Source organism: Micromys minutus, assembly GCF_963924665.1.
Source record: "Micromys minutus genome assembly, chromosome: 22".
In the NCBI taxonomy this organism is placed as follows: Eukaryota; Metazoa; Chordata; class Mammalia; order Rodentia; family Muridae; genus Micromys; species Micromys minutus.
In genome coordinates this window covers 248,359-263,001 of record NC_137957.1, presented here as the reverse complement: position 1 = coordinate 263,001, position 14,643 = coordinate 248,359, and the positions used below count along the sequence as shown (strand labels likewise).

The following is a 14,643-nucleotide window of genomic DNA, read 5'->3' as shown; positions in this document are numbered from 1 at the left end:
TATCACCTACATGTCATTATGGTAGTCATGCTGCTATGCAGGTACTTAAGGAATAGGCACAGCTTTGAGTGAGTGAGGTCCGGAGACTGTGGGTCATTTGTTTTTCAGGTGTGTGAGTTCCTAGGTGGAAGCAGCTTGCAATGGGGAAAGCCCTGGGCAAATGGAAAATGAGTGGATTCCCTCTCAGACTTGTACAGTACTGCATTTCAGAAGAGAACTGTAGGGCACTACTGACTGACCTGGTTGCTGTTTTCATATTTATGTGCTGTAATCCATTGAAACGTTGCTGGAGGTAGGTTATGTGAGAGGTCTATGATGCGTCAACTTGGAGTTAGCTAGAGGCTTTGTTAGGAGCCCTTCTTAAAGGCTTGTTCTTGTGTGCTCCAGCTTTGCTGTGCAGAGGTGTAACTTAAATCTAGGACCAGAGAGTCTCAGGATGAAAAAAAATCCTGGGAAGGGAAATAACTTTCAAGCCAGGGCAGCAGAGCCTGGCTGAGTCTAAGAACCTTAGACATATCAGAGGACCCAGTACCTCCTCCTGCAGCAGAAAGGTTACTGCAACAAGCCAGTCTTCTCTCTGGCATTTCAGGGTAATGGAGGGATTGTGTGGCTGTGTCTCTCTCTGTGTGTGTTGTTGTTGCTGTGAGTGCTTTTATTTGTGGTGTGTTCTTATGTATTTCTGTGGTACTATGTGTGTGGGTGTTAGTCTCCCTCTATGTGTGTTTATGTACATATGAATCTGCATGTGTGTGTGTATATATGCCTGCGTGCCTGGCATGTGTGTAGGTCTTTGTACAATATGCTTTGTGTATATAAATGCACATGTATGCACATACATGCTTAAGTGCAGGTGTGGGAGAGCACGTGTGTACCCATGTTAAGTATGTGTAGATATATGTGCCTATGTGGGGTTTTGTGGGTGTGGATACTTTTATGAGAGATTGTGAGTCTGTGTCTCTTCTTTTGCTTCTCTCTATGCTCATATACACAACTGTATGTTTTTTTTTGCATATGTGTGTGTGTGTTCAATTTTAGCCACGTGAGGCCCAGGACAGTTTAATGCACTGTACCTACAGCACTCAGTCACTGCTTGTATTCCATACGGGTTCACATTGAGTTAAAATTGGCTTCATGAAAAGTTGGGCCTTAGATTTTGCTGGTGGTAGTAAGTGATACAGCCCTGTGAGAAGTCCTGTGCAATTCTTCAGAAAGTTAAACTTCAGTCTCCAGGTAAGAAGCTGGTTTACACAGAGGGACTAGGACATTAGGTTTTAGTCCCATGTCTGGGTAGATCATTATATTTTGTTTTAGTTAATGACTACAAGAAAAAGAACATCCCACAAATCTATAGAAGGAAGAATGGATAGGCCAGGAATTTGACTAGATCATACCATAGACACATTGGAATTTATTCTGATGACATCATCCAACCCACATTGCCTTCCAAAAGCTTCATCTGTAACATCATAGATTGTTTCCACTCTCTTGCTACCTCACAGTGAGGCTTAAATTTCAACTAGGGGTCTTGTAGTAGATGAGGGTGACTTAGTTGAGATGATAACAACCAGGCAGAAAAGCAAGACAGTGTCATAACAGCTCAAAATAAGAACCCCTGAGAAAATCTGCCACCATGACACACAGCAGAGTGAGAAGTGCTAGGGGTAAAGGGCATGTAAGCAACTTTATCAAGTGCAGTTGTTCCTACAATGTAATGGAGAGTTTAAAGATGACAGCTCAGTGTGTGCTCTCAGGATCTTTAATTATAGAGCCATCTCCCCCTTCCCTGTATGAGCAAAGGCTGACTTCAAGATCTGACAAACTACCACTCTTCCCTTCCATTTTCTTGTCCCACCATTGGTCTCTGGATAGTTTATTGACTCCCCTGCTTCAGGATGGACTCGATTTGTTTCCTCTTTGTTAGTATTCTAAGTTGTTTCACAATTAGACTCTGTGACAATAGACTTTGTACTATGTCTCATATCACACTCAGATTCTTAGGGATTTTCCAGGTCTTTTCTTTTTTCTTGTCAAAGAAACAGACAAAGAATCCATGTTCTTAAACTTTTTCCTTGTTATTTTATTTCAGTGTTCTCTGGAGATCATCTGCAGTCATTGAAACGATAATCCCATTCAATCTGATATAAATGCACTAGGATGCATGGTCCTGAAACTGCTTAAACAGTTATACAACATCCTGTAAGAAGACAAAGCACATGATTAAATACAGATAAAAAGGGACAATTTACTCTAGAAGGGAGGGCAGAAAATTTGAGACTTCTCTGAAAGAGAATGCCTATGAATTGAAGGACCTCTCAACTAGAAGGAATCAAGAGACTGAGGGGCCAAACAAGAGAGAATTTAGGGTAAAAAAAAAGTGAAGTGTGTTTTTATTAACTGCAAAGTTTTATTTAATATTAAAATAGTATCCTTTTATGCGGGATATTAAAGCGAGATTACCCCCTTTTTTTATTAAATTTTTTTTTCATCTTCAGGAAAGATGCTGGGACATCTGGCATTTGTGGTTTGTAAAGCATAAGTTACTTTTACATTGCCATAAATGATGACCAGAAAGATTCCTATTTTTCTGGCCATCATGCACATAGTGTATATACTGTGTTTCTACTCAGTGAGTAAAAGTTGATGTCTTTGATTTCATTTTTTTCAAACACAAAAATCTAATTTGATTGTTATATTTTATTAATGTTGTTAATGTATGTGATAATATATGTATATATATTACATAAGAAAATCTATATTGTCTTCCTAATTTTATTGTTTTGATGTGTTTTATATTTCTCTTATTGTAACTTTGTTATATATTTGACATTTCCACATTTTATTTCTACTGTTTCTGTATACTTTATACAATTATTCAAGGATACTCTGGACATCTTGAGGTGCATTCTGTTGTGGTGCTAACTTTTGGTACTAAAACGTTAAGCAGTCTTATGATTGGGGCCTCCTTGTTAATCCCTCTCCATTTCACCTGCACTCACTCTCTCTTGATGTTTTCATCATCAGAATATAAACTATTCTTGCTGGGTTTCAAGAAACATAATTCTCGAGGTTTTCTTTACTTCTTTTTTATGTCTCACCTTACCCTCTACTTCTGGAGAGTCATACATACTTCCTGTATTACTAATCTTTTATGAAATGATAATTACCCTAAACTGGGGTCTTACAAATAGTCAGTGGCTGTCTCATGTCACAAACCAAGAAATTTCTTCAGATCTCCTTTGCCTGATCACTCTGGAAGACCTGAGTTATTTGTATTTGACCCTTCTCTTGACATTACTCACTTCCCCGCTGCTACTGTAAGTGTACCAATCTGCTCAGCTTACATACTCCTGCCAGCAGCTACCTCCACTCTGTCTATAACAGGCAAGAAATGACTTTGCCATTTTGCTATTCTCTCTGTCCTGTGAAATATGATCATGGCAGTTTTGAACTTCCACATGAGTTTTCTTCTTTCTACACATGAATGTGTTCAGTTTTGTGGTTTCACTGCATGCTCACTCAGAGATCCCTAAGTTTGAATCAACCTGCTGTCAAGACTGTAAAGGAGATTCAGTATGAGCATGAGGAATCGCAGTTTGTACATCACAAGGAAGTCATCTTAAAAGATTCAAAGTAAAAGTAAAGTGCTGAAAAAAAAAAAAAACTATGAAAATAATGTTTGCCCCAAGAAGGAACAACTACTTCATATCTCAAAGAAAAAACAAGAACAAAGGTAATTCTGATTTTACAAACAGTATATGTCATCTGAATGCAAAGATGCATTTGTGAGCCCATATCTGCAGTGCCTAAGAAATGCCTAGACAACAGGATCCCAGCGTTGTAAATGCCCTGCTCCTTCTCCATCCCCTCAGTACCCGCTGCATCCTTCTCATTGGTCATTAAAATTCTAAGGGAAAATAAAGTATGAATATAACAAACCTGAAACTAACAACCTGCTTACACAAGTAAGAGTTCTTAAAAAAATAGTAACTATAATTAATAATAATAATCGGGATGATGCTAAAAGACTTAATGTAGTTACAGCGGAAAGAAAATAAAGCAACATACCTTTTGTTCTCCATCTGCAACCATCGCTAGAACTGTCCCACTATCATTTGGACCCACAACATGCCCCCAGAGAGCTGAGCACCCAGGAGCACTCTAACTCCTAAGCCCACAGGCCCACAGGAGGGACAAGCTTCAGAGACAAGGCCAACTCTCCAGTAGCATTCAAGATAACAAGACTGACAAGCTGCTACTCAGGCTCTGTCAGAGTGACCCAAGATACACAAAGCATCTTGACATACAGAGAAAAGAGGGGAGAAAGAACAAACCCACCAAAAGAGGACAATGAGAACCATTTATTTGGCATTTTCAGTAGCTCTTATCCTTGCAAGCTACTTTCTTCCTGAACTCACATGATACCTGTAAAGAAAATGAGCTACAGGCCTTTACTTCATCCTTCAAAGCTCTGTGCTATTCTAAAGAGGGGCTCCCACATAGCCTTCAAATCTAATGGCATGTAGTGTTGGGTGAGACATAGGTCAGTGCCTGGATAAATTGGAGTACAATTGCAATGGATTTGTGTATGTTTATGGTTAGACATGAAGACAGCATTCCCCTGATACCCAATCCTACCTGCTGCTGCTTGGCTCTTTGTACAGAGGTGTTCTTTCTGGCCTCCTCACAGAACCTCCTTGCCTCCTCAATGGATGCTTGCAGTTCACTCTGCTCCAGCAGCAATTTTCTGTTCTCGTTCTGCAAGGTTCTTACTTCATTCTTCAGTTGAGTACATTTACTTAGGAGGTGGCAGTACCTCATGCTGAACAACAAAGAAAAAAAATGGTAAATCCCAGCCAGCATCCATTTGCCTGCTAATCTTCCAAGTACCATCATCCCTGCAAGGGACATGATCCCTAGACATCCCCAATTAGAGACACAGCACCAATTAGAGGCTGGTCAAATCCAGAGCCCCATTACACATGAATCAAAGTACTTCTGAAAATCCTGACACTAAGAAGGTTTATGTGCATGAAGGAAGAGGAAATAGACTGTATGGGAGCACGTGATCCTGGTATACTAAAACCATCAGCAAATCCCATCTGAGAGATGAGAGAAAACTCAAAAGTTATAATCTTTCCATGTGTTTCTCATGGATCTCAAAATTTTAAATCTCCTGTCACAGCCCTAGAAGTTCAGGGTTGATTGATATTCCCATCATGATGCATAACTTTTCTGTCCAGAGGATCCTAAATTTTGAAGAATAAATATTGTTCTTATACACTCTTCACATGTAAGTCAACTGAGTTCAAGAGGTAAAAATGCAAGACCCGTGCCTCCAGGCAGGTTTCCTGTTAAGAGGCAGACAGTATAGATATATGTTCAATGGTCTAGCAGGACAGAAGTATTCCCTCCCTAGTGCTGGGGTCTCAACTCTGTAGGACTCACTGGTATAAATTGTTCTCTTCTGTTATCTCCTTGAACTTCTTTATGGCATTAATTATCAACTGGGTCATTTTCTCTATGTCCATCATTTTCATCTCAGGCTGTGATTTAAGAAAGTGGAACTCAGCATTTGGTCTGTATTAGAGCATGGGTGAAGGAACAAATAACTCTGAACTCAGGATTCAAGAACTATGTGAAATCAGGCTGTATCCTCTACTACCCTGGCCCAGTATATGACACACCCTTGCTCCATCAAACTGGGTCTTTTTTTATTGAAGAACTTTATTTAAAAAACAAAGATAAATGTAAAATTTTAAGCATTTTGCATAAAAGTATACGAATAAATTTTTGTCATTGCTTGGGTTTTTTTTAAGGTTTGATAGTGTGCATTAAGATCTTACTAGTTACAATGAGCATAAAGTACATGTAAAACAGGATGTAACCTGGAATTAGTCAAAGTTTTCTTGGTGTGTAATGAATAAACATAATGGTTTTTTTCTTTTCTTTTTCTTTTCTTGAACTTCACACAGTCTGTGAGTTGTTTCTGGGGTGTTCAGAGCTTTCTGGGGTTAGTAGTGCTTAAGTTAAACACAGGGCACAGGACAGCAGAGGTAGGGGACCGAATGGAAAGAGATGAAGTTCAAGAACTCCCCCAGGTAATCCTGAAGGAAGAGACTAGTTCTGTAAGAAGTTTCTACCATTCTATGCCACTGTCTTTGGTCCAACCGATAGTTCTGATCACATTTCTCTTGTTTTTTTTGCAGGATGTCTTTATCCTTGGTTCCTATTATTCCATGAATTTCCAGAGGACATAGCTAGTCTTACAGGGAAGAGGCTTTATAATACCTTATCCTCTAGAAGATTCCTATGTGCCACTAAGGTAAACACATGGAGAAAGCTCTCTGTTGATCAGTGTAGGCCTCCATGGACTCATCACTATCATGACTTGCCATCTGTGCATCAGACAAATCCACAGGTCCCAACAAAAGCCAGGCCCCAGGATGCTGAACAAAACACACACAAATATATTCACATACATACACACCAACACACCCACAAACATAAAAAAATAACAATGCCAAAAAATCCAAGGAGGTGCCATAGAATCAGTGTATCATGAACAAAATCAGCATAAAGCGGTCATGACCTGCAGGAATTTATTCTCACACTGAGAGGCAGCAAGTGTGACCAGGTCCTTCCAGCTGGTGACAGACCCAACCAGACTGCAAACACTTCAAGGTTGAGTGTAAAAGAGTTTGGACATAAGCATATGGCACCTAGTTTATTTCACAAGCCATCACCTGCCAAGGCTTCTTAAAATCCTAGATGAGAGGTGACACACTCCTTTGATGTGAGGAAATCTTGTTTTAATAGAGAAGGTACAATACAGTCAACAGGATACTGGGCACAAATGAATACCTGTAGTTCAAATCATTATAATTGTAGAGGCTAAGGATTTGACAAAGTTCATCCCTCTCACAAGTCATCTTCTGAATGGCTACTTTCAGTTCTTCCAATTTTCTCAACTGCTCCTCCTTACTGGTGTAATTTTGGGATGATGCCTTCCTTGCAGACCCTGTAGATAGATAAACATAAGTGAATTTGCACATTTGATGGCCCAGGGGCAGAGGAGACCATTCTGAGCTCTAAGAAGAAGGCAGAGGAAGAAAAAGAGCTAAAGTTAGGGTGAATCCCTGAAATTAAAAAAAACATATCTTCAAGCTGGGCTGCTAAGCTATGTCTCTCTTTCCCGCCACCATCTCCATATGTATGCAACTGTCCCTATTACAGTCCCCTTGCCCTGAAATCCATAAGCTGCCTCAGACATAAAGATTTACAGACATTGTCATCTCATATCAAATGTGGTGTAGGTAAATCCTGGGGTTCATAGTGCTTAGTACCATCAAGCACTAATCATGTGTGTTCAAGCCCAAGGTGTTTGAGACATCTATATATGACCAGGGGAGCACCCTTTTCTGTTCTCATCATCAGAACTTACTCATGTAACCTACAGTAATCTAGAGGATGAAGTGCTTCAGCTCCCTACTACGAAGGGACACACTGTTATTCTCACATTGCCTCCTCCTAGCATTCTTTGCCACTCAAAAGGAAATTAAAGAGCTCCTAGAAAAGTAGCTGCAGGCTTGTCAGTTTCTGGGTTTCTGTCAAACTAATCATCAGAAATTCTTGACACTTGGTCTGCCATGAAGAAATTCCAAGGCTCCATCCTGTAAGGACTACTCCTGGAAAGCCCAGCTCAAGCCTACCTCTTCCAGGAAGTTCCCCACCTCTGCCCAGGACTCACTGTGCTTTCCCCAGAATGATTTCACTTTTTCATTTTTACAATAAGACAGAAGGTCAGCTTCCTTCTGCCTCTGTCTGTTCTCTCCTTGATCTTCCTTCTGAACTAGCCTGTGCAGCCAGGAAAACATGCCTGCTTGTGAACACAAAAGGCACTGAAGGAATATTCCACAGGCTGTTGATGTCACCACAGTGGTGACATCACAGAAGATTCTGGTGTTCTCCTAGATACAAGAGAATGTCTAAGAAAGGGGTTACTGATGATGTCCCTGGGAACTGCCATGGCCTACCTGCTAAATAGCTCTCCCAAACTGATCAATTTTTGTGGGGTACTTTTCTGCAGCCTCACATTCGACCCAGGGAATACCCTTTGGCAACCTTTCCTTCCAAAGCTAGAGATAACTCTCCGCTTCATTGGAAGTCATGAATGCTTTACATGGGGAGAGTTGGCTAGGACCCTGACATGAGTAAGAGAGTTTTTTAGAATTTTAGAATTTCTAGGGACCATAGATGAGGACAACTTTTCTCAATAATAAGTTCACGCGAGACAATGCATATGACATACAGTGCATTTTCCCAGGTTTTCTCTGTTTCCTAGAGGCCAATACTTTTTTCCTATATATTTAATTGTATAAAACCTGGATAATATTTGCTTACTGTGTATTACTTGTTTCCATATACATATTCATGTGTTTCAAAAAAAAATCTATGGTTTATCATCTTATTTTTTGTAATGAAAACTTTTTCTTGGGAACATTGGGGATCAACTACAGAACAAATACAAAATTATAAACTTTTTGTTTCTTCTTTAAAATATTATCTTGGACATCCTTCTGTTCCCAACTATAAACAGTCACTTAAAGTGGGCATCAGTGAGCAAAGGTCATCCTGGACTGTGTGTTATTATAAGGTATCCACATAGCCATCTCTTCTCCAATATCTATCTTTATGAGCTCACAAGTCCAGGCAAGAGGATGTTGGAGTTGTCCCAAGATACTCTCCTCATAGCAAACATAAGAATCAGGAGAATGGGCAGGGAGTGGAGTGGCCTGAGCTTAGTTTTAACCTCAATTTTAATGGGTCTATAACTTCAAGAGGGAGTCCATTTGGCATTGCCATCAATGGCTTCTGCATTCTTATACTGGGTTGGTTGAATCTGTGCTATAATGCCACCTACCTCACAGATGTAAGATTGAAAAATCATGTATGTTCTTTCTGGGAAGAACTCTGCTTTTGACTACCACCTGTAGTTGCAAGTATCACTATGTAAAGCTAAAAAATTATAGGAAGAGATTGTTGATGTCTTAGAAGTTGGGGTCTTTCTTTTCATTTAGGGCACATATTTTTCAATGTGACTTTTCCTTTCCTCTTTCACTAATGTTGACTGGCTCATTTCTTACTCTGAAAGATTCTGGATGTACCACCAAGGGGCCTACTCCTTAGAGGCTCCTTTTAATTTAGGAAAGGGTTGCTGCAGAATCATGGCATGGCATCAGGAAGGTCAACTAGGCTTCTCTTAGTTTCATTGGTACAGGCCAGAAACCTCAGAGTTTCTGGTGAAAGGAAGCAGCACACAGTACCTCAAAACTCTATTACAACTGCTAGAACTGTTACAAGATTTTTGTTTGTTCATTAGAAATACCAATGAAGCTTGTCAGAGTTGGCACACACCTTTAATCTCAGCATTCAGAAATTTTCTTTTTTTCCCCAATTTTATTGGTTATTCTTTGTATTTACATTTTAAATGTTATACTCTTTCCCTCCCACTCCCCTTCCTCCTCCCCCTCAACTTGCTTCTATGAAGGTGCTCCCTCTCCCAGTCATTTCTCCACCTCAGTGCCTCGGCTGTTGATGGTGTTCTTCCCATGAGGGTGCAAAACCTTCAACTCTTTCAGTCCTTTCTCTAGCTTTTTCATTGGGGTCCCCCAAGTTCAGTCTGATGTTTAGCTGCAAGCATCCCCATCTGTATCTACATGTCTCTGGGAGAGCCTCTGAGGAAATATTCGTGTCTGGTTCCTGCCAGTAAACACTTCTTGGCATCAGCAATAGTGCTTGGGTTTGGTGGCTGCATATGCGGTGGTTCTCCAGGTAAGGCAGTCTTTGTAGATCTTTTCTTCAGTCCCTATTCCTCTATTTGACCTTGTATTTCCTCCCGTTTTTTTCTCCCTTCTAAAAAGGACTGAGACATCCACATTCTGATCTTCCTTCTTTTTGAGTTTCATAAGTTCTGTGGATGGTTTCTTAAGTATTCTGAGCTTTTTTTTGGGGGGGTGGTGGTATCTGCTTATAAGTGAGTGCATACCAGAGTGGTTGTACCAGTTTATAATACTATCAACAATGGAGGAATGTTCCTCTTTCTCCACATCTTCTCCACATTAAATTCAGGTGTTCCTTTACCAGATTGGTCTCTTCAGTCTACTATTCATTCATGATTTTTCTCCCTCCCTCCCTCCCTCCTTCCCTCCCTCCCTCCCTCCCCCCCCTCTCTCTGTGTGTGTGTGTGTGTGTGTGTGTGTTTGTGTGATATAAATGTATGTGCCAATGTGGGTGGGTTGGGAGGTCACTTAATGACATTTAGTTTGGTCCAGTTACTCTCTGGCTTAGTCCTTAGAACCCTGGCCTCTCACTAACCTTGAAATTCCCTGCTTTGGTTAAGCTGGCTAGACATCAGACTTTGCATCCCCTGTGTCCTCCTAGGTACAGCTTCTTGTCTTGTTTGGCCTCAACTAATTGCTACAATGTTTAATTGCTCACAGTGGAAGCACACAATGGCTTTCTCTGCATTTTTTACATTTTTGTTGATTTGTGATAAACATATTTGGAAATAAATACAGAGGTTAAGCCACGTAGGTCTTTTAAAAAATAAAATATAGACTTTTTTGTTTTCCCTGCACAAAGATAATCCCCTGGAAATTTCTGGTTTATTTCATTGCCCTCACTGTAAGGATGCATAAGATCTTACAGTGCAACCCTCTGCTGACACTGTGCTGCTGAGGATATCATGGGCATGCCTTTGTTTCTGGACAGATTCCCTCTCATAGTTGTGCACAATGCTGCTTTTCAGAAAAATCATTCCAGGTTAATTCACTAGCCTCTTTCACTATCATATGTACTGAAATGTGTTAAAAAAGTTACTGAATAATGACAATGGGTTACTGGCTTCCTCTGGTGCTGTCTGGCCAAGGTAGGTTTGGGGAGGAGACTATGATGGTCAACTTGGAGCTTGCTAGAGTCTTCTCTTTGAACTCTCTATCTTCAAAACACAAAACTTCAAAGCTGGTTTTGTGTTTTCCAGCTTAGCTGTATAGACCTTCTAAGTTACCTGTAGGATCAGTGAGTCTCTGCATAGAAAATGCCCCCAAAGAGGAAAAAAATAGGACTAGGCAGCAGAGCATGGCTGAGTCTCAGAGCTTTGTACACATTTCTTTCTCCATCTGAAGGAAAGGTGTTGGAATACAGTAATCTTTTTATGGGTGTGTATGGGCTTGTGTATGTGTGTGTGTGTGTGTGTGCGTGCGCGCGTGCGCTCGCACACGCATGCGCAGGAATGTACTCTTTCATATGTAAGTTCACTTGCTCATGAAACATCTTAAATGATGATAGCTATAAACTTATTGTAAAAAAGCACTCTGTTATTTCACAGTGCTTCCACCAAATATCTAATACAGCAGGCCATCATTCTACATGTCCAAACAGGCCCCTAGAATTGACAGACAAAAAGGCATTGTAACATCAGATTTTCAAGTATTTGTGGAGGCAAAACTATTCATCTGTATATAAATTCTTTGCAGGTAAGCAATGGACTGTCAAACAAGGTGGTGAGGAGCAGGCTGGCCAAGGGTTCCTGTCTCTTTTGTGCTCTTGATGAATAGTGACTGGCCACTGGAGGGTCAGGTGGCTCAATATATCTTCTGAGCCTTCTGGTTTGTCTTCCTCATTGCCTGAGTTCCATCCATTTGCCTATGAATTTCATAAACTCATTTTCAATAGCTGAGTAGTTTTTTTTTTCATATCTGAGATTTCCTGGATGTTTTGTGCCAGAAAATTTTTAGATTTCCTATTTTGATTACTTTATTAATTTCTTGTATTGGCTCTTCTACATCAGAGATTCTTTCTTCTATCTCCTGTATTCTGTTGGTGATCCTTGCATCTGTTGGTACTCTTCCCAATGTTTTTAACCTCCAGGATTTTCTGTTTATATTTTCTTTGTTGCTTCTATTTCCCCTTTCAGGTCTTGCCTAGTTTTATTTATCTCCTTCACCTATTTAATTGTATTTTCCTGTATGATTTTAAGAGATTTATTTCCTCTTTAAAGACCTCTGTCTGTGTATTTCTCTATTTCTTAAGGGACTTATTTATTTTCTCTTTAAAGGCCTCTATCATCTTTATACGATTGAATTTAGGGTCATTTTTGTGTGTTTCAGTTATGTTAGGATATCCACGGCTTGCTGTAGTGGGGTAGTTGTGCTTTGGAACTGTCTTATTTCCTTTTTTTTTTTTTTTTTTTTTTTTTAAATTGTGTTCTTTCAAGGGCCTTTAGCCATCTGAATGGTTTTGATACCTGGATGTTCTTGTTGTAGTAAGTATTGGGAAAAGAAAAAGCCAAGATGGCACTGGTTTAAAAGGCCTCTGATGGCTATCTTGGGCTGTATGGTTCCAGGCTTTCCAGTTCCAGTTTCTATGATTCAGAGGCCTCGGGTCTGATGAAGGTAAATAGAGACATGGCAGGAGAATGGGGGTCTCCCTGGGATAGCAGGCTACTCAGGGCACCTTGGCTTGGCCCAGAGAGCAGGAAGGTAGGTGGACAAAGAGAAGCTTACCTGTATGGTTCAGGAATCTGTTAGAGGTGTAGGAAAGGAGGCAGGAGAATGGAGGTCCCCCTGGGTTAGAGGTTAGGCAGAGGGAAGCTTACCTAAATGTCTCAAGTCTGATGAAGGTAGGGAAGAGGCAGCAGAAGAATGGAATTTTCAAAGTTTTAAATTGATTCAAGAAGGGAGATTGCCCCCATTTAGGCAAAATTAAAGGTAAAAATGACATAATTGACAACTATGTCAATTGACGGTAACCTGAGTACCTTTATTGAATCCTCCTTTAAATATGTATCTCTATTGCCTGAAAATGACTCTGAAGCTTGTGTCATGGCAGAAAAAAGGAATTGTTTACCAGTTCTTCCCAGGCATTTTGATGTATACTTGATATTCCCTATATAATTTTGACAAATCAGATGTGTATCAGGGATTAGATATGGATATAATTAAAGATTTTAAAAAGACGTTTGTTTCTTATGGTCTACTGCTTCATACTCTTACATCTTTCTGTCTGGAGCAATAACACACATTGGCTGCCATATGATTTTCACACATTTGCTAATATGGTTGTTAGCCCTTCCCAATCTCTTGAATGCTAAATGTGGCTTACAAAAGAAGCTCATGAAAAATTTTGACAACTAGAACCAAAAGGTAATCCTGGAAATGTTGTATATGAAATGGTCACAGGGAACTGTGATAGGTACCCATAGATTATCAGCTGTATAATAAAGCTCCTGCTGCGCTCCCACATGTCAGAGGCATAGCCAAGGCTGCCTGGATAAAACTGATACACCAGCTGACGCTGGAGTCCAGTTCTAGTGCAGTTCAGATCTTGAGGAGCAGTGAAGTTGAAGAACCAAGAATGGAGACACACGCAGGGTTATGTTGATCACAGCCTCTGTTTTCTCTCAGAAAGGACTTCTTTTATTTATCTTTTCAATAATCAAACAATTAGGTACAGGAAAGCATGTGTTGCTTGGACTTTACATAATCAATTTCCAAGAACTTTCAAGATTACATTGCTATGTTCCTCAAACCTTCTACCAACATTCTCCTAACATGTCCAGGGAAAAAGGTTCTGCCAACCTGACATCAGCTCTTTTATACAAATCAAACAAGGTTCCTCTGAGCTTTATGCTGATTATATAGTGAGGCTCAAAAAACGCTATTGAAAAATAAAATAGGATAAAACTCAAGACTTATTATTAAAACAGTGGAATTTTGATAATGCTAATTGTTTTAGGATTTCAGCATTGTGAACAGACAGCATAACCAAGGCAACTCTTACAAGGACATTTAATTGGGGCTAGCTTACAGGTTCAGAGGTTCAGTCCATTATCACCAAGGTGGGAGCATTGTAGCATCCAAACAGGCAGAGTGCAGGTGCAGCTGAGAGCTCTACATCTTCATCTGAAGGCTGCTAGCAGAATCTTGGCTTCTAGGCAGCTAGGGTGAGTCTTAAAACCCACACCAACAGTGACACACCTATTCCTACAAGGTGACTATACTCCAACAGGACTATACCTTCTAATAGTGCCAATTCCTTGGATGAAGGAACCATAACACCAGTGAAGATTGCCAAAGACTGGCTGGAAATGTTATAGACTTTCTAAATTATGTAAAAAATATTGAGACCTAAACATAGAACAAAAGTATCTGCTTTAGAAATCTGTACTGTTCAAAGACATGTGTCTGCAAAATGTTTCAATTGCAGCCAACCTGGCCTCTTAAAGAAACTATAAATTGCCCTTATACCAAATGAATACTTAGAATCAGAGTTCATGGCTTATGCCCTAAATACAGGAAAACACTGGGCTAAGAAATGCCAATCTACATGTAAGGACAGCTATGAATGGTCTAGCAACTATATCAATATCAACCAAGAGCTGGGAGATGAACTGAGGCCACTCACTTCATGCCCCACAGAAATAAAAGGGTTAAGTCCCAAAGCACTAACATCTGTGCTAGCTTCAGATTGTAATCAATCTATTCTTTATTACAAGGTGGTACACTCGCGCGCGCACACACACACACACACACACACACACCCACACACACACACACGCACACACACGCAGTGCTGTTATTGACA

The 14,643-nt window shown here is 40.1% G+C and overlaps 1 protein-coding gene across 1 annotated transcript in view; it reads right to left on the bottom strand.

Moving 5' to 3' along the window:
* Nucleotides 1–2,109: 2,109 nt before the first annotated feature.
* LOC308435047 (uncharacterized protein) overlaps nucleotides 2,110–14,643 on the bottom strand; it is a 31,283-nt gene continuing 18,749 nt past the window's right edge. Inside the window, exons 3-5 of the mRNA XM_080935591.1 lie at nucleotides 6,862–7,018; nucleotides 4,636–4,819; nucleotides 2,110–2,194 (exon numbers count right to left, since the gene is read on the bottom strand). Coding sequence (XP_080791717.1) covers nucleotides 2,183–2,194; nucleotides 4,636–4,819; nucleotides 6,862–7,018 — 353 coding nt within the window. The 3' untranslated portion in view covers nucleotides 2,110–2,182. The remainder of the gene's footprint in view (nucleotides 2,195–4,635; nucleotides 4,820–6,861; nucleotides 7,019–14,643) is intronic.